Consider the following 25404-nt stretch of genomic DNA (forward strand, 5'->3'; position numbering starts at 1 on the left):
AGCCCCAGCCTGAGAGGGCTCGGCCCCTGAGCACAGCCCCAGCCTGAGAGGGCTCGGCCCCTGAGCACAGCCCCAGCCTGAGAGGGCTCGGCCCCTGAGTACAGCCCCAGCCTGAGAGGGCTCAGCCCCTGAGCACAGCCCTCACCTGAGAGGGCTCAGCCCCTGAGTACAGCCCCAGCCTGAGAGGGCTCGGCCCCCAAATACAGCTCCAGCCTGAGAGGGCTCGGCCCCTGAGCACAGCCCTCACCTGAGAGGGCTCGGCCTTTGAGCACAGCCCTGGCCTGAGAGGGCTCGGCCCCTGAGCACAGCCCCAGCCTGAGAGGGCTCGGCCCCTGAGCACAGCCCCAGCCTGAGAGGGCTCGGCCCCTGATCACAGCCCCAGCCTGAGAGGGCTCGGCCCCTGAGCATAGCCTCAGCCTGAGAGGGCTCGGCCCCTGAGTACTGCCCCAACCTTAGAGGGCTCGGGCCCCTGAGTACAGCCCCAGCCTGAGAGGGCTCAGCCCCCAAATACAGCTCCAGCCTGAGAGGGCTCGGCCCCTGAGCATAGCCCTCACCTGAGAGGGCTCGGCCTTTGAGCACAGCCCCAGCCTGAGAGGGCTCGGCCTTTGAGCACAGCCCTGGCCTGAGAGGGCTCGGCCTTTGAGCACAGCCCCGGCCTGAGAGGGCTCGGCCCCTGAGCACAGCCCCAGCCTGAGAGGGCTCGGCCCCTGATCACAGCCCCAGCCTGAGAGGGCTCGGCCCCTGATCACAGCCCCAGCCTGAGAGGGCTCAGCCCCTGAGCATAGCCTCAGCCTGAGAGGGCTCGGCCCCTGAGTACTGCCCCAGCCTTAGAGGGCTCGGCCCCTGAGTACTGCCCCAACCTGAGAGGGCTCAGCCCAGAAGCTGAATACAGTCCCCAGGCCCTGATTATGGCTGAGCCCTCACAGGCTGGTGCTATAGTCATTAAGCACAGCCCTTATTATGTCACTATAACCCCAGCTCCTGAGCCTGTACTGTCTTACTGCAGTAAGCTTTGGGTTAAACATCACTCACTGATTTATTGCAGGTTTGGAAATATTTAAAACATAAAATCACAAATGTGTATAATATCCTGCTAGAAGCCTTTCTGTCAGCTTTTTTTAACTGAAACTGTCTCATTATGTAAAATGTTAATATTTTTTTAAAATTAAATGACTGTGCTAAATCTGAAGCCGCCCAATCGCAGAAATCCCGTTATAAAACATTGGGAGCTGTATGTAAGTTCCCATAAAATGGTCATCTGGGAGGAGTCCAAATCAGGAGCAGTCCTGCAATGCGCCAACCCCTCCAACAATGACTGACAGCTCCATGGTCAGTGTGGGCCACCTGTGACTGGTCAGCAGCTTCTCTTACCGGATGGTTTCTTGCAGTTGGTCTATGGCACTGGATAATGGCACCATAGAGGGGTCTTATGTGGACCCCTGATGACTTCTACCGGGGGGTCAGTAACGCTGTGTGACGCCCATTGTAGACGTTGGTGCAGAGCGCCGCTGTGGCTACAGGTGATGTGATCAGACTTCACTCTGTCGCCTCCGTGATTTCCAGGTCGTGCGTCTTTTCTGATTGCTGCGATGATTCTGGAGCGGATCGCCAATGTTCGGCTCCGGTTACATCTCTGCAGCCAACACTACACAATCCATCATGGGAAACTAAGCGCTGGTCTACTTCATGGGTCCACTCCTGCACTTTGCAGCAAAAACGCCCGAGTCCAGTGTAACGGAATCCACCCGGAGCCCTCCCAGAATCCACACAGAATCCACCAGGAGCCAACCCAGAATCCACCCGGAATCCACCCAGAATCCACCAAGAATCCGCCCAAAGCCAACCCAGAATCCACCCAGAATCCACCAAGAATCCGCCCAAAGCCCACCCAGAATCCACCCGGAATCGACCCGGAGCCCACCCAGAATCCACCCGGAGCCCACACAGAATCCACCCAGAATCCACCTGGAGCCCACCCAGAATCCACCCGGAGCCCACCCAGAATCCACCCAGAATCCACCCAGAATCCACCCGGAATCCACCAAGAATCCACCCAAAGCCCACACAGAATCCACACAGAATCCACCCGGAGCCCACCCAGAATCCACACAGAATCCATCCGGAATCCACACAGAATCCACGCGGAGCCCACACAGAATCCATCCAGAATCCACACAGAATCCACGCGGAGCCCACACAGAATCCTCCCGGAGCCCACACAGAATCCACCCAGAATCCACCCGGAGCCCACCCAGAATCCACCCAGAATCCACCCAGAATCCACCCGGAATCCACCAAGAATCCACCCAAAGCCCACACAGAATCCACACAGAATTCACCCGGAGCCCACCCAGAATCCACACAGAATCCATCCGGAATCCACGCGGAGCCCACACAGAATCCATCCAGAATCCACACAGAATCCACGCGGAGCCCACACAGAATCCACCCGGAGCCCACCCAGAATCCACCCAGAATCCACCCGGAATCCACCAAGAATCCACCCAAAGCCCACACAGAATCCACACAGAATCCACCCGGAGCCCACCCAGAATCCACACAGAATCCATCCGGAATCCACACAGAATCCACGCGGAGCCCACACAGAATCCATCCAGAATCCACACAGAATCCACGCGGAGCCCACACAGAATCCTCCCGGAGCCCACCCAGAATCCACCCGGAGCCCACCCAGAATCCACCCGGAGCCCACCCAGAATCCACCCGGAATCCACACAGAATCCACCCGGAGCCCACACAGAATCCATCCGGAATCCACACAGAATCCACGCGGAGCCCACACAGAATCCATCCGGAATCCACACAGAATCCACGCGGAGCCCACACAGAATCCACCCAGAATCCACCCGGAGCCCACCCAGAATCCACGCGGAGCCCACACAGAATCCATCCGGAATCCACACAGAATCCACCCGGAGCCCACACAGAATCCACACAGAATCCACCCAGAGCCCACACAGAATCCATCCTGAACCCACACAGAATCCACGCGGAGCCCACACAGAATCCTCCCAGAATCCACCCAGATCCACCCGGAGCCCACCCAGAATCCACACAGAATCCACCCGGAGCCCACACAGAATCCACCCGGAGCCCACACAGAATCCACCCGGAATCCACACAGAATCCACCCGGAGCCCACACAGAATCCATCCGGAATCCACACAGAATCCACGCGGAGCCCACACAGAATCCATCCAGAATCCACACAGAATCCACGCGGAGCCCACACAGAATCCTCCCGGAATCCACCCAGAATCCACCCGGAGCCCACACAGAATCCACCCGGAATCCACACAGAATCCACCCGGAGCCCACACAGAATCCACGCGGAGCCCACACAGAATCCATCCGGAATCCACACAGAATCCACGCGGAGCCCACACAGAATCCATCCGGAATCCACACAGAATCCACGCGGAGCCCACACAGAATCCATCCGGAGCCCACACAGAATCCACGCGGAGCCCACACAGAATCCATCCGGAATCCACACAGAATCCACGCGGAGCCCACACAGAATCCACCCAGATCCACCCGGAGCCCACACAGAATCCACACAGAATCCACCCGGAGCCCACACAGAATCCACCCGGAATCCACACAGAATCCACCCGGAGCCCACACAGAATCCATCCGGAATCCACACAGAATCCACCCGGAGCCCACACAGAATCCATCCGGAATCCACACAGAATCCACCCGGAGCCCACACAGAATCCACACAGAATCCACACATTTCCATCAGGATTTGTCACCTGATCTGAACATTTCCGACCTTTTATTACAGGAAACAACTTTCATGGTTTTGGTTTTTTTTTACATCAGTCACAAGAAGTTTTCTTACTCTGTGTATTGTGAAATTGTCACAAAAATAGTCCACCCAGGACTCTGTATCTGAGCTCTGTACAGGTGGATACACCCAGGACTCTGTATCTGAGCTCTGTACAGGTGGATACACCCAGGACTCTGTATCTGAGCTCTGTACAGGTGGATACACCCAGGACTCTGTATCTGAGCTCTGTACAGGTGGATACACCCAGGACTCTGTATCTGAGCTCTGTACAGGTGGATACACCAGGACTCTGTATCTCAGCTGTGTACAGGTGGATACACCCAGGACTCTGTATCTCAGCTGTGTACAGGTGGATACACCCAGGACTCTGTATCTGAGCTGTGTACAGGTGGATACACCCAGGACTCTGTATCTCAGCTCTGTACAGGTGGATACACCCAGGACTCTGTATCTGAGCTCTGTACAGGTGGATACACCCAGGACTCTGTATCTGAGCTCTGTACAGGTGGATACACCAGGACTCTGTATCTGAGCTCTGTACAGGTGGATACACCCAGGACTCTGTATCTGAGCTCTGTACAGGTGGATACACCAGGACTCTGTATCTGAGCTCTGTACAGGTGGATACACCCAGGACTCTGTATCTGAGCTCTGTACAGGTGGATACACCCAGGACTCTGTATCTGAGCTGTGTACAGGTGGATACACCCAGGACTCTGTATCTGAGCTGTGTACAGGTGGATACACCAGGACTCTGTATCTGAGCTCTGTACAGGTGGATACACCCAGGACTCTGTATCTGAGCTCTGTACAGGTGGATACACCAGGACTCTGTATCTGAGCTCTGTACAGGTGGATACACCCAGGACTCTGTATCTGAGCTCTGTACAGGTGGATACACCCAGGACTCTGTATCTGAGCTGTGTACAGGTGGATACACCCAGGACTCTGTATCTGAGCTGTGTACAGGTGGATACACCCAGGACTCTGTATCTGAGCTCTGTACAGGTGGATACCCCAGGACTCTGTATCTGAGCTGTGTACAGGTGGATACACCCAGGACTCTGTATCTGAGCTCTGTACAGGTGGATACACCCAGGACTCTGTATCTGAGCTGTGTACAGGTGGATACACCCAGGACTCTGTATCTGAGCTGTGTACAGGTGGATACACCCAGGACTCTGTATCTGAGCTCTGTACAGGTGGATACCCCAGGACTCTGTATCTGAGCTGTGTACAGGTGGATACACCCAGGACTCTGTATCTCAGCTCTGTACAGGTGGATACACCCAGGACTCTGTATCTCAGCTGTGTACAGGTGGATACACCCAGGACTCTGTATCTCAGCTCTGTACAGGTGGATACACCCAGGACTCTGTATCTGAGCTCTGTACAGGTGGATACACCAGGACTCTGTATCTGAGCTGTGTACAGGTGGATACACCCAGGACTCTGTATCTCAGCTGTGTACAGGTGGATACACCCAGGACTCTGTATCTCAGCTCTGTACAGGTGGATACACCCAGGACTCTGTATCTGAGCTCTGTACAGGTGGATACACCCAGGACTCTGTATCTGAGCTCTGTACAGGTGGATACACCCAGGACTCTGTATCTGAGCTCTGTACAGGTGGATACACCCAGGACTCTGTATCTGAGCTCTGTACAGGTGGATACACCCAGGACTCTGTATCTGAGCTCTGTACAGGTGGATACACCCAGGACTCTGTATCTGAGCTCTGTACAGGTGGATACACCCAGGACTCTGTATCTCAGCTGTGTACAGGTGGATACACCCAGGACTCTGTATCTGAGCTCTGTACAGGTGGATACACCCAGGACTCTGTATCTCAGCTCTGTACAGGTGGATACACCCAGGACTCTGTATCTCAGCTCTGTACAGGTGGATACACCCAGGACTCTGTATCTGAGCTGTGTACAGGTGGATACACCCAGGACTCTGTATCTGAGCTCTGTACAGGTGGATACACCCAGGACTCTGTATCTGAGCTGTGTACAGGTGGATACACCCAGGACTCTGTATCTCAGCTGTGTACAGGTGGATACACCCAGGACTCTGTATCTCAGCTCTGTACAGGTGGATACACCCAGGACTCTGTATCTCAGCTCTGTACAGGTGGATACACACAGGACTCTGTATCTCAGCTGTGTACAGGTGGATACACCCAGGACTCTGTATCTCAGCTCTGTACAGGTGGATACACCCAGGACTCTGTATCTGAGCTCTGTACAGGTGGATACACCAGGACTCTGTATCTGAGCTGTGTACAGGTGGATACACCCAGGACTCTGTATCTCAGCTCTGTACAGGTGGATACACCCAGGACTCTGTATCTGAGCTCTGTACAGGTGGATACACCCAGGACTCTGTATCTGAGCTCTGTACAGGTGGATACACCCAGGACTCTGTATCTGAGCTCTGTACAGGTGGATACACCCAGGACTCTGTATCTGAGCTCTGTACAGGTGGATACCCCAGGACTCTGTATCTGAGCTGTGTACAGGTGGATACACCCAGGACTCTGTATCTGAGCTGTGTACAGGTGGATACACCCAGGACTCTGTATCTCAGCTGTGTACAGGTGGATACACCCAGGACTCTGTATCTGAGCTGTGTACAGGTGGATACACCCAGGACTCTGTATCTGAGCTCTGTACAGGTGGATACACCCAGGACTCTGTATCTCAGCTCTGTACAGGTGGATACCCCAGGACTCTGTATCTGAGCTGTGTACAGGTGGATACACCCAGGACTCTGTATCTGAGCTCTGTACAGGTGGATACACCCAGGACTCTGTATCTCAGCTCTGTACAGGTGGATACACCCAGGACTCTGTATCTCAGCTCTGTACAGGTGGATACACCAGGACTCTGTATCTGAGCTGTGTACAGGTGGATACACCCAGGACTCTGTATCTGAGCTCTGTACAGGTGGATACACCAGGACTCTGTATCTGAGCTGTGTACAGGTGGATACACCCAGGACTCTGTATCTGAGCTGTGTACAGGTGGATACACCCAGGACTCTGTATCTGAGCTGTGTACAGGTGGATACACCCAGGACTCTGTATCTGAGCTGTGTACAGGTGGATACACCAGGACTCTGTATCTGAGCTCTGTACAGGTGGATACACCAGGACTCTGTATCTGAGCTCTGTACAGGTGGATACACCCAGGACTCTGTATCTGAGCTGTGTACAGGTGGATACACCAGGACTCTGTATCTGAGCTCTGTACAGGTGGATACACCCAGGACTCTGTATCTGAGCTCTGTACAGGTGGATACACCCAGGACTCTGTATCTGAGCTCTGTACAGGTGGATACACCCAGGACTCTGTATCTGAGCTCTGTACAGGTGGATACACCAGGACTCTGTATCTGAGCTCTGTACAGGTGGATACACCCAGGACTCTGTATCTGAGCTGTGTACAGGTGGATACACCCAGGACTCTGTATCTGAGCTCTGTACAGGTGGATACACCCAGGACTCTGTATCTCAGCTCTGTACAGGTGGATACACCCAGGACTCTGTATCTGAGCTCTGTACAGGTGGATACACCCAGGACTCTGTATCTCAGCTCTGTACAGGTGGATACACCAGGACTCTGTATCTGAGCTGTGTACAGGTGGATACACCCAGGACTCTGTATCTGAGCTGTGTACAGGTGGATACACCAGGACTCTGTATCTGAGCTGTGTACAGGTGGATACACCCAGGACTCTGTATCTGAGCTGTGTACAGGTGGATACACCCAGGACTCTGTATCTGAGCTGTGTACAGGTGGATACACCCAGGACTCTGTATCTGAGCTCTGTACAGGTGGATACACCCAGGACTCTGTATCTGAGCTGTGTACAGGTGGATACACCCAGGACTCTGTATCTGAGCTCTGTACAGGTGGATACACCAGGACTCTGTATCTGAGCTCTGTACAGGTGGATACACCAGGACTCTGTATCTGAGCTCTGTACAGGTGGATACACCAGGACTCTGTATCTGAGCTCTGTACAGGTGGATACACCCAGGACTCTGTATCTGAGCTGTGTACAGGTGGATACACCCAGGACTCTGTATCTGAGCTCTGTACAGGTGGATACACCAGGACTCTGTATCTGAGCTCTGTACAGGTGGATACACCAGGACTCTGTATCTGAGCTCTGTACAGGTGGATACACCCAGGACTCTGTATCTCAGCTGTGTACAGGTGGATACACCCAGGACTCTGTATCTGAGCTGTGTACAGGTGGATACACCCAGGACTCTGTATCTCAGCTCTGTACAGGTGGATACACCCAGGACTCTGTATCTGAGCTCTGTACAGGTGGATACACCCAGGACTCTGTATCTCAGCTCTGTACAGGTGGATACACCCAGGACTCTGTATCTGAGCTGTGTACAGGTGGATACCCCAGGACTCTGTATCTGAGCTCTGTACAGGTGGATACACCCAGGACTCTGTATCTGAGCTGTGTACAGGTGGATACACCCAGGACTCTGTATCTCAGCTCTGTACAGGTGGATACACCCAGGACTCTGTATCTGAGCTGTGTACAGGTGGATACACCCAGGACTCTGTATCTCAGCTCTGTACAGGTGGATACACCCAGGACTCTGTATCTGAGCTGTGTACAGGTGGATACACCCAGGACTCTGTATCTGAGCTCTGTACAGGTGGATACACCCAGGACTCTGTATCTGAGCTCTGTACAGGTGGATACACCCAGGACTCTGTATCTGAGCTCTGTACAGGTGGATACACCCAGGACTCTGTATCTGAGCTCTGTACAGGTGGATACACCCAGGACTCTGTATCTCAGCTGTGTACAGGTGGATACACCCAGGACTCTGTATCTGAGCTCTGTACAGGTGGATACACCCAGGACTCTGTATCTGAGCTCTGTACAGGTGGATACACCCAGGACTCTGTATCTGAGCTCTGTACAGGTGGATACACCCAGGACTCTGTATCTGAGCTCTGTACAGGTGGATACACCAGGACTCTGTATCTGAGCTCTGTACAGGTGGATACACCAGGACTCTGTATCTGAGCTCTGTACAGGTGGATACACCCAGGACTCTGTATCTCAGCTCTGTACAGGTGGATACACCCAGGACTCTGTATCTGAGCTGTGTACAGGTGGATACACCCAGGACTCTGTATCTGAGCTGTGTACAGGTGGATACACCCAGGACTCTGTATCTGAGCTGTGTACAGGTGGATACACCCAGGACTCTGTATCTGAGCTGTGTACAGGTGGATACCCCAGGACTCTGTATCTGAGCTCTGTACAGGTGGATACACCCAGGACTCTGTATCTGAGCTCTGTACAGGTGGATACACCCAGGACTCTGTATCTGAGCTGTGTACAGGTGGATACACCCAGGACTCTGTATCTGAGCTGTGTACAGGTGGATACACCCAGGACTCTGTATCTGAGCTCTGTACAGGTGGATACACCCAGGACTCTGTATCTGAGCTCTGTACAGGTGGATACACCAGGACTCTGTATCTCAGCTCTGTACAGGTGGATACACCCAGGACTCTGTATCTGAGCTCTGTACAGGTGGATACACCCAGGACTCTGTATCTGAGCTCTGTACAGGTGGATACACCCAGGACTCTGTATCTGAGCTGTGTACAGGTGGATACACCCAGGACTCTGTATCTGAGCTCTGTACAGGTGGATACACCCAGGACTCTGTATCTGAGCTGTGTACAGGTGGATACACCCAGGACTCTGTATCTGAGCTCTGTACAGGTGGATACACCCAGGACTCTGTATCTGAGCTGTGTACAGGTGGATACACCCAGGACTCTGTATCTGAGCTGTGTACAGGTGGATACACCCAGGACTCTGTATCTGAGCTCTGTACAGGTGGATACACCCAGGACTCTGTATCTGAGCTCTGTACAGGTGGATACACCCAGGACTCTGTATCTGAGCTCTGTACAGGTGGATACACCAGGACTCTGTATCTGAGCTGTGTACAGGTGGATACACCCAGGACTCTGTATCTGAGCTCTGTACAGGTGGATACACCCAGGACTCTGTATCTGAGCTCTGTACAGGTGGATACACCCAGGACTCTGTATCTCAGCTCTGTACAGGTGGATACACCCAGGACTCTGTATCTGAGCTCTGTACAGGTGGATACACCCAGGACTCTGTATCTGAGCTCTGTACAGGTGGATACACCCAGGACTCTGTATCTGAGCTGTGTACAGGTGGATACACCCAGGACTCTGTATCTCAGCTCTGTACAGGTGGATACACCCAGGACTCTGTATCTGAGCTCTGTACAGGTGGATACACCCAGGACTCTGTATCTGAGCTCTGTACAGGTGGATACACCCAGGACTCTGTATCTGAGCTCTGTACAGGTGGATACCCCAGGACTCTGTATCTCAGCTCTGTACAGGTGGATACACCCAGGACTCTGTATCTGAGCTCTGTACAGGTGGATACCCCAGGACTCTGTATCTCAGCTCTGTACAGGTGGATACACCCAGGACTCTGTATCTGAGCTGTGTACAGGTGGATACACCCAGGACTCTGTATCTGAGCTCTGTACAGGTGGATACACCCAGGACTCTGTATCTGAGCTCTGTACAGGTGGATACACCCAGGACTCTGTATCTGAGCTCTGTGCAGGTGGATACACCCAGGACTCTGTATCTGAGCTCTGTGCAGGTGGATACACCCAGGACTCTGTATCTGAGCTCTGTACAGGTGGATACACCCAGGACTCTGTATCTGAGCTCTGTACAGGTGGATACACCCAGGACTCTGTATCTGAGCTCTGTACAGGTGGATACACCCAGGACTCTGTATCTGAGCTCTGTACAGGTGGATACACCCAGGACTCTGTATCTGAGCTGTGTACAGGTGGATACACCCAGGACTCTGTATCTGAGCTGTGTACAGGTGGATACACCAGGACTCTGTATCTGAGCTGTGTACAGGTGGATACCCCAGGACTCTGTATCTGAGCTGTGTACAGGTGGATACACCCAGGACTCTGTATCTGAGCTCTGTACAGGTGGATACACCCAGGACTCTGTATCTGAGCTCTGTACAGGTGGATACACCCAGGACTCTGTATCTGAGCTCTGTACAGGTGGATACACCCAGGACTCTGTATCTGAGCTGTGTACAGGTGGATACACCCAGGACTCTGTATCTGAGCTCTGTACAGGTGGATACACCCAGGACTCTGTATCTGAGCTCTGTACAGGTGGATACCCCAGGACTCTGTATCTCAGCTCTGTACAGGTGGATACACCCAGGACTCTGTATCTGAGCTCTGTACAGGTGGATACCCCAGGACTCTGTATCTCAGCTCTGTACAGGTGGATACACCCAGGACTCTGTATCTGAGCTGTGTACAGGTGGATACACCCAGGACTCTGTATCTGAGCTCTGTACAGGTGGATACACCCAGGACTCTGTATCTGAGCTCTGTACAGGTGGATACACCCAGGACTCTGTATCTGAGCTCTGTACAGGTGGATACACCCAGGACTCTGTATCTGAGCTCTGTACAGGTGGATACACCCAGGACTCTGTATCTGAGCTCTGTACAGGTGGATACACCCAGGACTCTGTATCTGAGCTCTGTACAGGTGGATACACCCAGGACTCTGTATCTGAGCTCTGTACAGGTGGATACACCCAGGACTCTGTATCTGAGCTCTGTACAGGTGGATACACCCAGGACTCTGTATCTGAGCTGTGTACAGGTGGATACACCCAGGACTCTGTATCTGAGCTGTGTACAGGTGGATACACCAGGACTCTGTATCTGAGCTGTGTACAGGTGGATACCCCAGGACTCTGTATCTGAGCTCTGTACAGGTGGATACACCCAGGACTCTGTATCTGAGCTCTGTACAGGTGGATACACCCAGGACTCTGTATCTGAGCTCTGTACAGGTGGATACACCCAGGACTCTGTATCTGAGCTCTGTACAGGTGGATACACCCAGGACTCTGTATCTCAGCTCTGTACAGGTGGATACCCCAGGACTCTGTATCTGAGCTGTGTACAGGTGGATACACCAGGACTCTGTATCTGAGCTGTGTACAGGTGGATACACCCAGGACTCTGTATCTCAGCTCTGTACAGGTGGATACCCCAGGACTCTGTATCTGAGCTCTGTACAGGTGGATACCCCAGGACTCTGTATCTCAGCTCTGTACAGGTGGATACACCCAGGACTCTGTATCTGAGCTCTGTACAGGTGGATACACCCAGGACTCTGTATCTGAGCTCTGTACAGGTGGATACACCCAGGACTCTGTATCTGAGCTCTGTACAGGTGGATACACCCAGGACTCTGTATCTCAGCTCTGTACAGGTGGATACACCCAGGACTCTGTATCTGAGCTGTGTACAGGTGGATACCCCAGGACTCTGTATCTGAGCTGTGTACAGGTGGATACACCCAGGACTCTGTATCTGAGCTCTGTACAGGTGGATACACCCAGGACTCTGTATCTCAGCTCTGTACAGGTGGATACCCCAGGACTCTGTATCTGAGCTGTGTACAGGTGGATACACCCAGGACTCTGTATCTCAGCTCTGTACAGGTGGATACACCCAGGACTCTGTATCTGAGCTCTGTACAGGTGGATACACCCAGGACTCTGTATCTGAGCTGTGTACAGGTGGATACACCCAGGACTCTGTATCTGAGCTCTGTACAGGTGGATACACCCAGGACTCTGTATCTCAGCTCTGTACAGGTGGATACCCCAGGACTCTGTATCTGAGCTGTGTACAGGTGGATACACCCAGGACTCTGTATCTGAGCTCTGTACAGGTGGATACACCCAGGACTCTGTATCTCAGCTCTGTACAGGTGGATACCCCAGGACTCTGTATCTGAGCTGTGTACAGGTGGATACACCCAGGACTCTGTATCTCAGCTCTGTACAGGTGGATACACCCAGGACTCTGTATCTGAGCTCTGTACAGGTGGATACACCCAGGACTCTGTATCTGAGCTGTGTACAGGTGGATACACCCAGGACTCTGTATCTGAGCTCTGTACAGGTGGATACACCCAGGACTCTGTATCTCAGCTCTGTACAGGTGGATACCCCAGGACTCTGTATCTGAGCTGTGTACAGGTGGATACACCCAGGACTCTGTATCTCAGCTCTGTACAGGTGGATACCCCAGGACTCTGTATCTGAGCTGTGTACAGGTGGATACACCCAGGACTCTGTATCTCAGCTCTGTACAGGTGGATACCCCAGGACTCTGTATCTCAGCTCTGTACAGGTGGATACACCCAGGACTCTGTATCTCAGCTCTGTACAGGTGGATACCCCAGGACTCTGTATCTGAGCTGTGTACAGGTGGATACACCCAGGACTCTGTATCTCAGCTCTGTACAGGTGGATACACCCAGGACTCTGTATCTCAGCTCTGTACAGGTGGATACCCCAGGACTCTGTATCTGAGCTGTGTACAGGTGGATACACCCAGGACTCTGTATCTCAGCTCTGTACAGGTGGATACACCCAGGACTCTGTATCTGAGCTCTGTACAGGTGGATACACCCAGGACTCTGTATCTGAGCTGTGTACAGGTGGATACACCCAGGACTCTGTATCTGAGCTCTGTACAGGTGGATACACCCAGGACTCTGTATCTCAGCTCTGTACAGGTGGATACCCCAGGACTCTGTATCTGAGCTGTGTACAGGTGGATACACCCAGGACTCTGTATCTCAGCTCTGTACAGGTGGATACCCCAGGACTCTGTATCTGAGCTGTGTACAGGTGGATACACCCAGGACTCTGTATCTCAGCTCTGTACAGGTGGATACACCCAGGACTCTGTATCTGAGCTCTGTACAGGTGGATACACCCAGGACTCTGTATCTGAGCTCTGTACAGGTGGATACACCCAGGACTCTGTATCTGAGCTGTGTACAGGTGGATACACCCAGGACTCTGTATCTGAGCTCTGTACAGGTGGATACACCCAGGACTCTGTATCTCAGCTCTGTACAGGTGGATACCCCAGGACTCTGTATCTGAGCTGTGTACAGGTGGATACACCCAGGACTCTGTATCTCAGCTCTGTACAGGTGGATACCCCAGGACTCTGTATCTCAGCTCTGTACAGGTGGATACACCCAGGACTCTGTATCTCAGCTCTGTACAGGTGGATACCCCAGGACTCTGTATCTGAGCTCTGTACAGGTGGATACACCCAGGACTCTGTATCTGAGCTCTGTACAGGTGGATACACCCAGGACTCTGTATCTCAGCTCTGTACAGGTGGATACCCCAGGACTCTGTATCTCAGCTCTGTACAGGTGGATACACCCAGGACTCTGTATCTCAGCTCTGTACAGGTGGATACCCCAGGACTCTGTATCTCAGCTCTGTACAGGTGGATACCCCAGGACTCTGTATCTGAGCTGTGTACAGGTGGATACCCCAGGACTCTGTATCTCAGCTCTGTACAGGTGGATACACCCAGGACTCTGTATCTCAGCTCTGTACAGGTGGATACCCCAGGACTCTGTATCTGAGCTCTGTACAGGTGGATACACCCAGGACTCTGTATCTGAGCTCTGTACAGGTGGATACACCCAGGACTCTGTATCTCAGCTCTGTACAGGTGGATACCCCAGGACTCTGTATCTCAGCTCTGTACAGGTGGATACACCCAGGACTCTGTATCTCAGCTCTGTACAGGTGGATACCCCAGGACTCTGTATCTCAGCTCTGTACAGGTGGATACCCCAGGACTCTGTATCTGAGCTGTGTACAGGTGGATACACCCAGGACTCTGTATCTGAGCTGTGTACAGGTGGATACACCCAGGACTCTGTATCTCAGCTCTGTACAGGTGGATACACCCAGGACTCTGTATCTCAGCTCTGTACCCTGTGCCTTTAGCTGGGGCCCCTGTCCCCGGGGTGCTGTCCCTGGTTTGGGGACGTTCTCACACATGGTGAGGAGCACAGTGACACCCACAGGGGGAGGGCCCGCACATACACCCGGAGATCGCAGCAGGAGGGGGTAGTGCTGAGCGGCTCCTGCTGACGGTTTCCTCCTGCTCCCGGCTCCGCGCTCACTGACAGCTGCTCCCCCAGAAATGCCGCCGATGTGACGGGGAGCAGAGGCCGCACAGCCCGGTCACAACATGCACTGCCCGGCCGAGCCCCGGCTGCCGCCCCCCGCACACTGCCCGGCCGAGCCCCGGCTGCCGCCCCCCGCACACTGCCCGGCCGAGCCCCGGCTGCCGCCCCCCGCACACTGCCCGGCCGCCCGGCGGAGATACAAGTCCTTCATGATCGACGAGATCCTGTCCAAGGAGACGTGCGACTATTTCCAGAGGCTGTCGCTGTACTCGGTGTGTCCGACCCTGCTGGTGCGACCCAAAGCGCTGCACTCCTGCCCCGGTAAGAGCCCGCGCCCGCATCTCCGGCACCGATTACCATCTATTCTCATAGCTCGATATATTATCTTATGCTCTATTTATTATATACTATCTATTATCTATCTATCTATTATCCATCTATCTATTATCCATCTATCTATTATCCATCTATCTATTATCTATCTATACATTATCTATCCATTATCTATCTATCTATCTATTATCTATCTATTATCTATCTATTATCTATCTATTATCTATTATCCATTATCTATCTATTATCTATTATCTATCTATTATCTATCTATCTATTATCTATCTATTATCTATCATCTATCTATTATCTATCTATTATCTATCTATTATCTATCTATTATCTATCTATTATCTATCTATTATCTATTATCCATTATCTATCTATTATCTATTATCTATCTATTATCTATCTATCTATTATCTATCTATTATCTATCATCTATCTATTATCTATCTATTATCTATCTATTATCTATCTATTATCTATCTATTATCTATCATCTATTATCTATTATCTATCTATTATCTGTCTATTATCTATCTATTATCTATCTATCTATTATCTATCTATCTATCATCTATCTATTATCTATCTATTATCTATCATCTATTATCTATTATCTATCTATTATCTGTCTATTATCTATCTATTATCTATTATCTATCTATTATCTATCTATCTGTCATCTATCCATTATTTATCTATTATCTATCTATTATCTATCTTTCTATCATCCAGAAAAATGAAGGCAGCATCCAGTAGAATAGTAACTGGTTTATTGGCCGATGTGTGAGGTCGGCGTCCTGGACTGAAGCGTCGCACATCGGCCAATAAACCAGTTATTTTTTCTGCCTTCATTTTTCTGGATAATAACATGAGGTTTGGTACATAGATACCTGGGAGGATTTTTTGCACCTTTGTTTTCTTTATCTATTATCATAGCTGTATATATTATCTTCTAATCTATTTATCTATGTTATATATTATCTATTATCAAATTATCATATCTATATATTATCTTATGATCTATCTATGTATCATCTATTTATTATCTCTCAATTGGTCTATTATGATCTTCTATCTATTATCTGTTATGATCTGTAATCTGTCTGTTATATTATCTATCTTCTATTAGCTATGATTTATCTATTCATTGTTTATCATTATCTATATATTATTAATTTAATCTATTTATTATTAATCTACTATCTATCATCTATCTGTTATATATTTATTATCTAATTGCCATATCTTTATTATCTCTCAATTGATCTATTATGATGTTTTATATATTATCTATTGTTATCTGTTTATTATCTACTATATATTATCTATCTATTATCTATAATATATCTATCTTTCCATTATATATTTATCTATTCTATATCTATATATTATCTATTATTTATCATCTATCTTTATATATCAATTGATCTATTATGATCTTTTATCTATTTATTATAAATCTATTATCTCTCTATCATCTGTTATCTGTCTATTATCTATCCATTATATATTATCTACCATAGCTCATATCTATCTATTAATTGATATATTTATCTATTATCTATCTTTTATTATCTATCTGTCATGTGTTACATATTATCTACGGTATAGCTATTTATCAATCTATTATCTATCTATTTAATTATCATAAGTCTATATGTTATCTATTTATCATCTATTATATTTTATCTATCTATCATCTATTATCTATCTTTTATTATCCATCTTTTATCTATATATTATATATCTGTCTAAAAATAAATAAGTCCTGACAACTGAATGTATAAATTAGCAAATGGCAGCAATTCCAATTAAAGCCCATGAGAACGCTGTACGTATTGTATCTGTGCGATATCTTCTGTGTATGTGAATCAGGTGAAGGGGGTCTAACCCCAGGTGATGTGGAGTTGGGGTCTCCCGCTGTCCTTTGCTGCAGTAACTGTGTTGCCTTGCCCATGAGGTGGTAGATGTTAGCTGTCAATCAGAGGAGCCGCTTGCTCTCTCTCTGCTCTCTCCTGGAGCTGACCCTTCTCCCCGCATCCTCTGCTCTCTCCTGGAGCTGACCCTTCTCCCCGCATCCTCTGCTGTCTCCTGGAGCTGACCCTTCTCCCTCCATCCTCTGCTGTCTCCTGGAGCTGACCCTTCTCCCTCCATCCTCTGCTGTCTCCTGGAGCTGACCCTTCTCCCTCCATCCTCTGCTGTCTCCTGGAGCTGACCCTTCTCCCCGCATCCTCTGCTCTCTCCTGGAGCTGACCCTTCTCCCCGTATCCTCTGCTGTCTCCTGGAGCTGACCCTTCTCCCCGCATCCTCTGCTCTCTCCTGGAGCTGACCCTTATCCCTCCATCCTCTGCTCTCTCCTGGAGCTGACCCTTCTCCCCGTATCCTCTGCTCTCTCCTGGAGCTGACCCTTCTCCCTCCATCCTCTGCTGTCTCCTGGAGCTGACCCTTCTCCCCGCATCCTCTGCTCTCTCCTGGAGCTGACCCTTCTCCCCGTATCCTCTGCTGTCTCCTGGAGCTGACCCTTCTCCCCGCATCCTCTGCTCTCTCCTGGAGCTGACCCTTATCCCTCCATCCTCTGCTCTCTCCTGGAGCTGACCCTTCTCCCCGTATCCTCTGCTCTCTCCTGGAGCTGACCCTTCTCCCCGTATCCTCTGCTGTCTCCTGGAGCTGACCCTTCTCCCCGCATCCTCTGCTCTCTCCTGGAGCTGACCCTTCTCCCCGTATCCTCTGCTCTCTCCTGGAGCTGACCCTTCTCCCCGCATCCTCTGCTCTCTCCTGGAGCTGACCCTTCTCCCCGCATCCTCTGCTCTCTCCTGGAGCTGACCCTTCTCCCCGCATCCTCTGCTCTCTCCTGGAGCTGACCCTTCTCCCCGCATCCTCTGCTCTCTCCTGGAGCTGACCCTTCTCCCTCCATCCTCTGCTTCCTCCTGGAGCTGACCCTTCTCCCCGCATCCTCTGCTCCCTCCTGGAGCTGACCCTTCTCCCCGCATCCTCTGCTCTCTCCTGGAGCTGACCCTTCTCCCCACATCCTCTGCTCTCTCCTGGAGCTGACCCTTCTCCCTCCATCCTCTGCTCTCTCCTGGAGCTGACCCTTCTCCCCGCATCCTCTGCTCTCTCCTGGAGCTGACCCTTCTCCCCGCATCCTCTGCTCTCTCCTGGAGCTGACCCTTCTCCCTGCATCCTCTGCTCTCTCCTGGAGCTGACCCTTCTCCCCGCATCCTCTGCTGTCTCCTGGAGCTGACCCTTCTCCCTCCATCCTCTGCTCTCTCCTGGAGCTGACCCTTCTCCCCGTATCCTCTGCTCTCTCCTGGAGCTGACCCTTCTCCCCGTATCCTCTGCTCTCTCCTGGAGCTGACCCTTCTCCCTGCATCCTCTGCTGTCTCCTGGAGCTGACCCTTCTCCCCGCATCCTCTGCTCTCTCCTGGAGCTGACACTTCTCCCCGCATCCTCTGCTCCCTCCTGGAGCTGACCCTTCTCCCTGCATCCTCTGCTCGCTCCTGGAGCTGACACTTCTCCCCGCATCCTCTGCTCTCTCCTGGAGCTGACCCTTCTCCCTGCATCCTCTGCTCTCTCCTGGAGCTGACCCTTCTCCCCGCATCCTCTGCTGTCTCCTGGAGCTGACCCTTCTCCCTCCATCCTCTGCTCTCTCCTGGAGCTGACCCTTCTCCCCGCATCCTCTGCTCTCTCCTGGAGCTGACCCTTCTCCCTGCATCCTCTGCTGTCTCCTGGAGCTGACCCTTATCCCTCCATCCTCTGCTCTCTCCTGGAGCTGACCCTTCTCCCCGCATCCTCTGCTCTCTCCTGGAGCTGACCCTTCTCCCTGCATCCTCTGCTCCCTCCTGGAGCTGACCCTTCTCCCCGTATCCTCTGCTCTCTCCTGGAGCTGACCCTTCTCCCTGCATCCTCTGCTCCCTCCTGGAGCTGACCCTTCTCCCTGCATCCTCTGCTGTCTCCTGGAGCTGACCCTTCTCCCTGCATCCTCTGCTGTCTCCTGGAGCTGACCCTTCTCCCTCCATCCTCTGCTCGCTCCTGGAGCTGACCCTTCTCCCCGCATCCTCTGCTCTCTCCTGGAGCTGACCCTTCTCCCCGCATCCTCTGCTGTCTCCTGGAGCTGACCCTTCTCCCCGCATCCTCTGCTGTCTCCTGGAGCTGACCCTTCTCCCTGCATCCTCTGCTGTCTCCTGGAGCTGACCCTTCTCCCTCCATCCTCTGCTCTCTCCTGGAGCTGACCCTTCTCCCCGCATCCTCTGCTCTCTCCTGGAGCTGACCCTTCTCCCTGCATCCTCTGCTGTCTCCTGGAGCTGACCCTTCTCCCTGCATCCTCTGCTGTCTCCTGGAGCTGACCCTTCTCCCTCCATCCTCTGCTCTCTCCTGGAGCTGACCCTTCTCCCCGCATCCTCTGCTCTCTCCTGGAGCTGACCCTTCTCCCTGCATCCTCTGCTGTCTCCTGGAGCTGACCCTTATCCCTCCATCCTCTGCTCTCTCCTGGAGCTGACCCTTCTCCCCGCATCCTCTGCTCTCTCCTGGAGCTGACACTTCTCCCCGCATCCTCTGCTTCCTCCTGGAGCTGACCCTTCTCCCTGCATCCTCTGCTCGCTCCTGGAGCTGACACTTCTCCCCGCATCCTCTGCTCTCTCCTGGAGCTGACCCTTCTCCCTGCATCCTCTGCTCTCTCCTGGAGCTGACCCTTCTCCCCGCATCCTCTGCTGTCTCCTGGAGCTGACCCTTCTCCCTCCATCCTCTGCTGTCTCCTGGAGCTGACCCTTCTCCCTGCATCCTCTGCTCGCTCCTGGAGCTGACACTTCTCCCCGCATCCTCTGCTCTCTCCTGGAGCTGACCCTTCTCCCCGCATCCTCTGCTCTCTCCTGGAGCTGACCCTTCTCCCTCCATCCTCTGCTGTCTCCTGGAGCTGACCCTTCTCCCTCCATCCTCTGCTGTCTCCTGGAGCTGACCCTTCTCCCTCCATCCTCTGCTCTCTCCTGGAGCTGACCCTTCTCCCCGCATCCTCTGCTCTCTCCTGGAGCTGACCCTTCTCCCTCCATCCTCTGCTCCATCCTGGAGCTGACCCTTCTCCCCGCATCCTCTGCTCTCTCCTGGAGCTGACCCTTCTCCCCGCATCCTCTGCTCTCTCCTGGAGCTGACCCTTCTCCCTCCATCCTCTGCTCCATCCTGGAGCTGACCCTTCTCCCCGTATCCTCTGCTCTCTCCTGGAGCTGACCCTTCTCCCCGCATCCTCTGCTCCCTCCTGGAGCTGACCCTTCTCCCTGCATCCTCTGCTCTCTCCTGGAGCTGACCCTTCTCCCCGCATCCTCTGCTCTCTCCTGGAGCTGACCCTTCTCCCTCCATCCTCTGCTCCATCCTGGAGCTGACCCTTCTCCCCGCATCCTCTGCTCTCTCCTGGAGCTGACCCTTCTCCCCGCATCCTCTGCTCTCTCCTGGAGCTGACCCTTCTCCCTCCATCCTCTGCTCCATCCTGGAGCTGACCCTTCTCCCCGTATCCTCTGCTCTCTCCTGGAGCTGACCCTTCTCCCCGCATCCTCTGCTCTCTCCTGGAGCTGACCCTTCTCCCCGCATCCTCTGCTCTCTCCTGGAGCTGACCCTTCTCCCTCCATCCTCTGCTCTCTCCTGGAGCTGACCCTTCTCCCTCCATCCTCTGCTGTCTCCTGGAGCTGACCCTTCTCCCCGCATCCTCTGCTGTCTCCTGGAGCTGACCCTTCTCCCTCCATCCTCTGCTGTCTCCTGGAGCTGACCCTTCTCCCTCCATCCTCTGCTCTCTCCTGGAGCTGACCCTTCTCCCCGCATCCTCTGCTCTCTCCTGGAGCTGACCCTTCTCCCCGCATCCTCTGCTGTCTCCTGGAGCTGACCCTTCTCCCTGCATCCTCTGTTCTCTCCTGGAGCTGACCCTTCTCCCTCCATCCTCTGCTCCATCCTGGAGCTGACCCTTCTCCCCGCATCCTCTGCTCTCTCCTGGAGCTGACCCTTCTCCCTGCATCCTCTGCTCGCTCCTGGAGCTGACCCTTCTCCCTCCATCCTCTGCTCCATCCTGGAGCTGACCCTTCTCCCCGCATCCTCTGCTCTCTCCTGGAGCTGACCCTTCTCCCCGCATCCTCTGCTCTCTCCTGGAGCTGACCCTTCTCCCCGCATCCTCTGCTCGCTCCTGGAGCTGACCCTTCTCCCCGCATCCTCTGCTTCCTCCTGGAGCTGACCCTTCTCCCTGCATCCTCTGCTCTCTCCTGGAGCTGACCCTTCTCCCCGTATCCTCTGCTCTCTCCTGGAGCTGACCCTTCTCCCCGTATCCTCTGCTCCCTCCTGGAGCTGACCCTTCTCCCCGTATCCTCTGCTCCCTCCTGGAGCTGACCCTTCTCCCCGTATCCTCTGCTTCCTCCTGGAGCTGACCCTTCTCCCCGTATCCTCTGCTCTCTCCTGGAGCTGACCCTTCTCCCCGCATCCTCTGCTTGCTCCTGGAGCTGACCCTTCTCCCCGCATCCTCTGCTCTCTCCTGGAGCTGACCCTTCTCCCTGCATCCTCTGCTCTCTCCTGGAGCTGACCCTTCTCCCCGTATCCTCTGCTCTCTCCTGGAGCTGACCCTTCTCCCCGTATCCTCTGCTCTCTCCTGGAGCTGACCCTTCTCCCCGCATCCTCTGCTCTCTCCTGGAGCTGACCCTTCTCCCCGTATCCTCTGCTCTCTCCTGGAGCTGACCCTTCTCCCCGTATCCTCTGCTCTCTCCTGGAGCTGACCCTTCTCCCCGCATCCTCTGCTCCCTCCTGGAGCTGACCCTTCTCCCCGTATCCTCTGCTCTTTCCTGGAGCTGACCCTTCTCCCCGTATCCTCTGCTCTCTCCTGGAGCTGACCCTTCTCCCCGTATCCTCTGCTCTCTCCTGGAGCTGACCCTTCTCCCCGTATCCTCTGCTCTCTCCTGGAGCTGACCCTTCTCCCCGCATCCTCTGCTCTCTCCTGGAGCTGACCCTTCTCCCCGTATCCTCTGCTCTCTCCTGGAGCTGACCCTTCTCCCCGTATCCTCTGCTCTCTCCTGGAGCTGACCCTTCTCCCCGCATCCTCTGCTCCCTCCTGGAGCTGACCCTTCTCCCCGTATCCTCTGCTCTTTCCTGGAGCTGACCCTTCTCCCCGTATCCTCTGCTCTCTCCTGGAGCTGACCCTTCTCCCCGTATCCTCTGCTCTCTCCTGGAGCTGACCCTTCTCCCCGTATCCTCTGCTCTTTCCTGGAGCTGACCCTTCTCCCCGTATCCTCTGCTCTCTCCTGGAGCTGACCCTTCTCTCCGTATCCTCTGCTCTCTCCTGGAGCTGACACTTCTCCCCGCATCCTCTGCTCCCTCCTGGAGCTGACACTTCTCCCCGCATCCTCTGCTCCCTCCTGGAGCTGACCCTTCTCCCCGTATCCTCTGCTCCCTCCTGGAGCTGACCCTTCTCCCCGCATCCTCTGCTCCCTCCTGGAGCTGACCCTTCTCCCCGTATCCTCTGCTCCCTCCTGGAGCTGACACTTCTGCAGCCGTCGCTCATGAACTTGGAGCAGAGGTCACACAGGAGGTGTCAGCAGTGATTGGAGGGGATTTGGAGCTCCTGCTTTGTGTTGAATGAAGAGACTGTTGGCAAATAAAGATGTGAGCTCAACTGAGCTTTTGTGTGAAGAAACAACATTTGTGAGCTGTCACTTGTCTCCTGATCTAATAATGCATCAGCCTGTCAGGGAGAGCCAGGAACTGAGAGCCAACCTGCCATGTGCGCTGGAGCAGGGTCCTCTGTATCTGTCCTGTTATTGCCTTTTGTACTTATTACCTCTGTAGTTGTTGCCTCCGCAGGTATTACTTGCCTCTGTGGTTGCCTCTGCGGTTGTTGCCTCTGTAGTTGTTGCCTCTGTGGTTTTCACCTCTGTTGTTGCCTCTGTGGTTGTTGCCTCTGTGGTTGTTGCCTCTGCGGTTGTTGCCTCTACGGTTGTTGCCTCTGTAGTTGTTGCCTCTGTGGTTGTCTCCTCTCTTGTTGCCCTGTGGTTGTTGCCTCTGCGGTTGTTGCCTCTGCGGTTGTTGCCTCTGTAGTTGCCTCTGTGGTTGTCTCCTATGTTGTTGCCTCTGTGGTTGTTGCCTCTGCGGTTGTTGCCTCTGCGGTTGTTGCCTCTGCGGTTGTTGCCTCTGTAGCTGTTGCCTCTGTGGTTGTCTCCTCTGTTGTTGCCCTGTGGTTGTTGCCTCTGTGGTTGTTGCCTCTGCGGTTGTTGCCTCTGTAGTTGTTGCCTCTGTGGTTGTCGCCTCTGTTGTTGCCCTGTAGTTGTCGCCTCTGTGGTTGTTGCCTCTGTGGTTGTTGCCTCTGCAGGTATTACTTGCCTCTGTGGTTGTTGCCTCTGTAGTTGCTGCCTCTGTAGTTGCTGCCTCTGTAGTTGCTGCCTCTGTGGTTGTTGCCTCTGCGGTTGTTGCCTCTTCGGTTGTTGCCTCTGTGGTTGTTGCCTCTGTAGTTGCTGCCTCTGTGGTTGTTACCTCTGTGGTTGTTGCCTCTGTGGTTGTTGCCTCTGTGGTTGTTGCCTCTGTAGTTGCTGCCTCTGTGGTTGTTACCTCTGTGGTTGTTGCCTCTGTAGTTGCTGCCTCTGGTTGTTGCCTCTGTAGTTGCTGCCTCTTCGGTTGTTGCCTCTGTGGTTGTTGCCTCTGTAGTTGCTGCCTCTGTGGTTGTTGCCTCTGTGGTTGTTGCCTCTGTAGTTGCTGCCTCTTCGGTTGTTGCCTCTGTAGTTGTTGCCTCTGTGGTTGTCGCCTCTGTTGTTGCCCTGTAGTTGTCGCCTCTGTGGTTGTTGCCTCTGTGGTTGTTGCCTCTGTGGTTGTTGCCTCTGCAGGTATTACTTGCCTCTGTGGTTGTTGCCTCTGTAGTTGCTGCCTCTGTAGTTGCTGCCTCTGTAGTTGCTGCCTCTGTGGTTGTTGCCTCTGTGGTTGTTGCCTCTGCGGTTGTTGCCTCTGTGGTTGTTGCCTCTGTGGTTGTTGCCTCTGTAGTTGCTGCCTCTGTGGTTGTTACCTCTGTGGTTGTTGCCTCTGTAGTTGTTGCCTCTGTGGTTGTTGCCTCTGTAGTTGCTGCCTCTGTGGTTGTTACCTCTGTGGTTGTTGCCTCTGTAGTTGTTGCCTCTGTGGTTGTTGCCTCTGTAGTTGCTGCCTCTGTGGTTGTTGCCTCTGTAGTTGCTGCCTCTTCGGTTGTTGCCTCTGTGGTTGTTGCCTCTGTAGTTGCTGCCTCTGTGGTTGTTGCCTCTGTGGTTGTTGCCTCTGTAGTTGCTGCCTCTTCGGTTGTTGCCTCTGTAGTTGTTGCCTCTGTGGTTGTCGCCTCTGTTGTTGCCCTGTAGTTGTCGCCTCTGTGGTTGTTGCCTCTGTGGTTGTTGCCTCTGTGGTTGTTGCCTCTGCAGGTATTACTTGCCTCTGTGGTTGTTGCCTCTGTAGTTGCTGCCTCTGTAGTTGCTGCCTCTGTAGTTGCTGCCTCTGTGGTTGTTGCCTCTGTGGTTGTTGCCTCTGCGGTTGTTGCCTCTGCGGTTGTTGCCTCTGTGGTTGTTGCCTCTGTGGTTGTTGCCTCTGTGGTTGTTACCTCTGTGGTTGTTGCCTCTGTAGTTGTTGCCTCTGTAGTTGTTGCCTCTGTGGTTGTTGCCTCTGTAGTTGTTACCTCTGTGGTTGTTGCCTCTGTAGTTGCTGCCTCTGTGGTTGTTGCCTCTGTGGTTGTTGCCTCTGTGGTTGCTGCCTCTGTGGTTGCTGCCTCTGTGGTTGTTGCCTCTGTAGTTGCTGCCTCTGTGGTTGTTACCTCTGTAGTTGTTGCCTCTGTAGTTGTTGCCTCTGTGGTTGTTGCCTCTGTGGTTGTTGCCTCTGTAGTTGCTGCCTCTGTGGTTGCTGCCTCTGTGGTTGTTGCCTCTGTGGTTGTTGCCTCTGTAGTTGCTGCCTCTGTGGTTGTTGCCTCTGTAGTTGCTGCCTCTGTGGTTGTTGCCTCTGTGGTTGTTGCCTCTGTGGTTGTTGCCTCTGTAGTTGCTGCCTCTGTGGTTGTTGCCTCTGTGGTTGTTGCCTCTGTGGTTGTTGCCTCTGTAGTTGCTGCCTCTGTGGTTGTTGCCTCTGTAGTTGTTGCCTCTGTAGTTGTTACCTCTGTGGTTGTTG

General features: G+C 53.0%; 2 protein-coding genes across 2 annotated transcripts in view; both read left to right on the forward strand.

The window, feature by feature from the left end:
• Positions 1-1686: 1686 nt before the first annotated feature.
• On the forward strand, positions 1687-3783 carry LOC138652276 (uncharacterized). The gene has a single exon (XM_069743046.1). The coding sequence runs from the start codon at positions 1687-1689 to the stop codon at positions 3781-3783; it is 2097 nt and encodes a 698-aa protein (XP_069599147.1).
• Positions 3784-14875: 11092 nt separating this feature from the next.
• Positions 14876-25404, forward strand: part of BARX2 (BARX homeobox 2) — a 62024-nt gene continuing 51495 nt past the window's right edge. The window contains exon 1 of the mRNA XM_069742474.1: positions 14876-15267. Within this exon, the coding sequence (XP_069598575.1) occupies positions 15009-15267 (259 nt within the window). The 5' untranslated portion in view covers positions 14876-15008. The remainder of the gene's footprint in view (positions 15268-25404) is intronic.

This window comes from Ranitomeya imitator, chromosome 10 (genome assembly GCF_032444005.1).
Source record: "Ranitomeya imitator isolate aRanImi1 chromosome 10, aRanImi1.pri, whole genome shotgun sequence".
Taxonomy (NCBI): domain Eukaryota; kingdom Metazoa; phylum Chordata; class Amphibia; order Anura; family Dendrobatidae; genus Ranitomeya; species Ranitomeya imitator.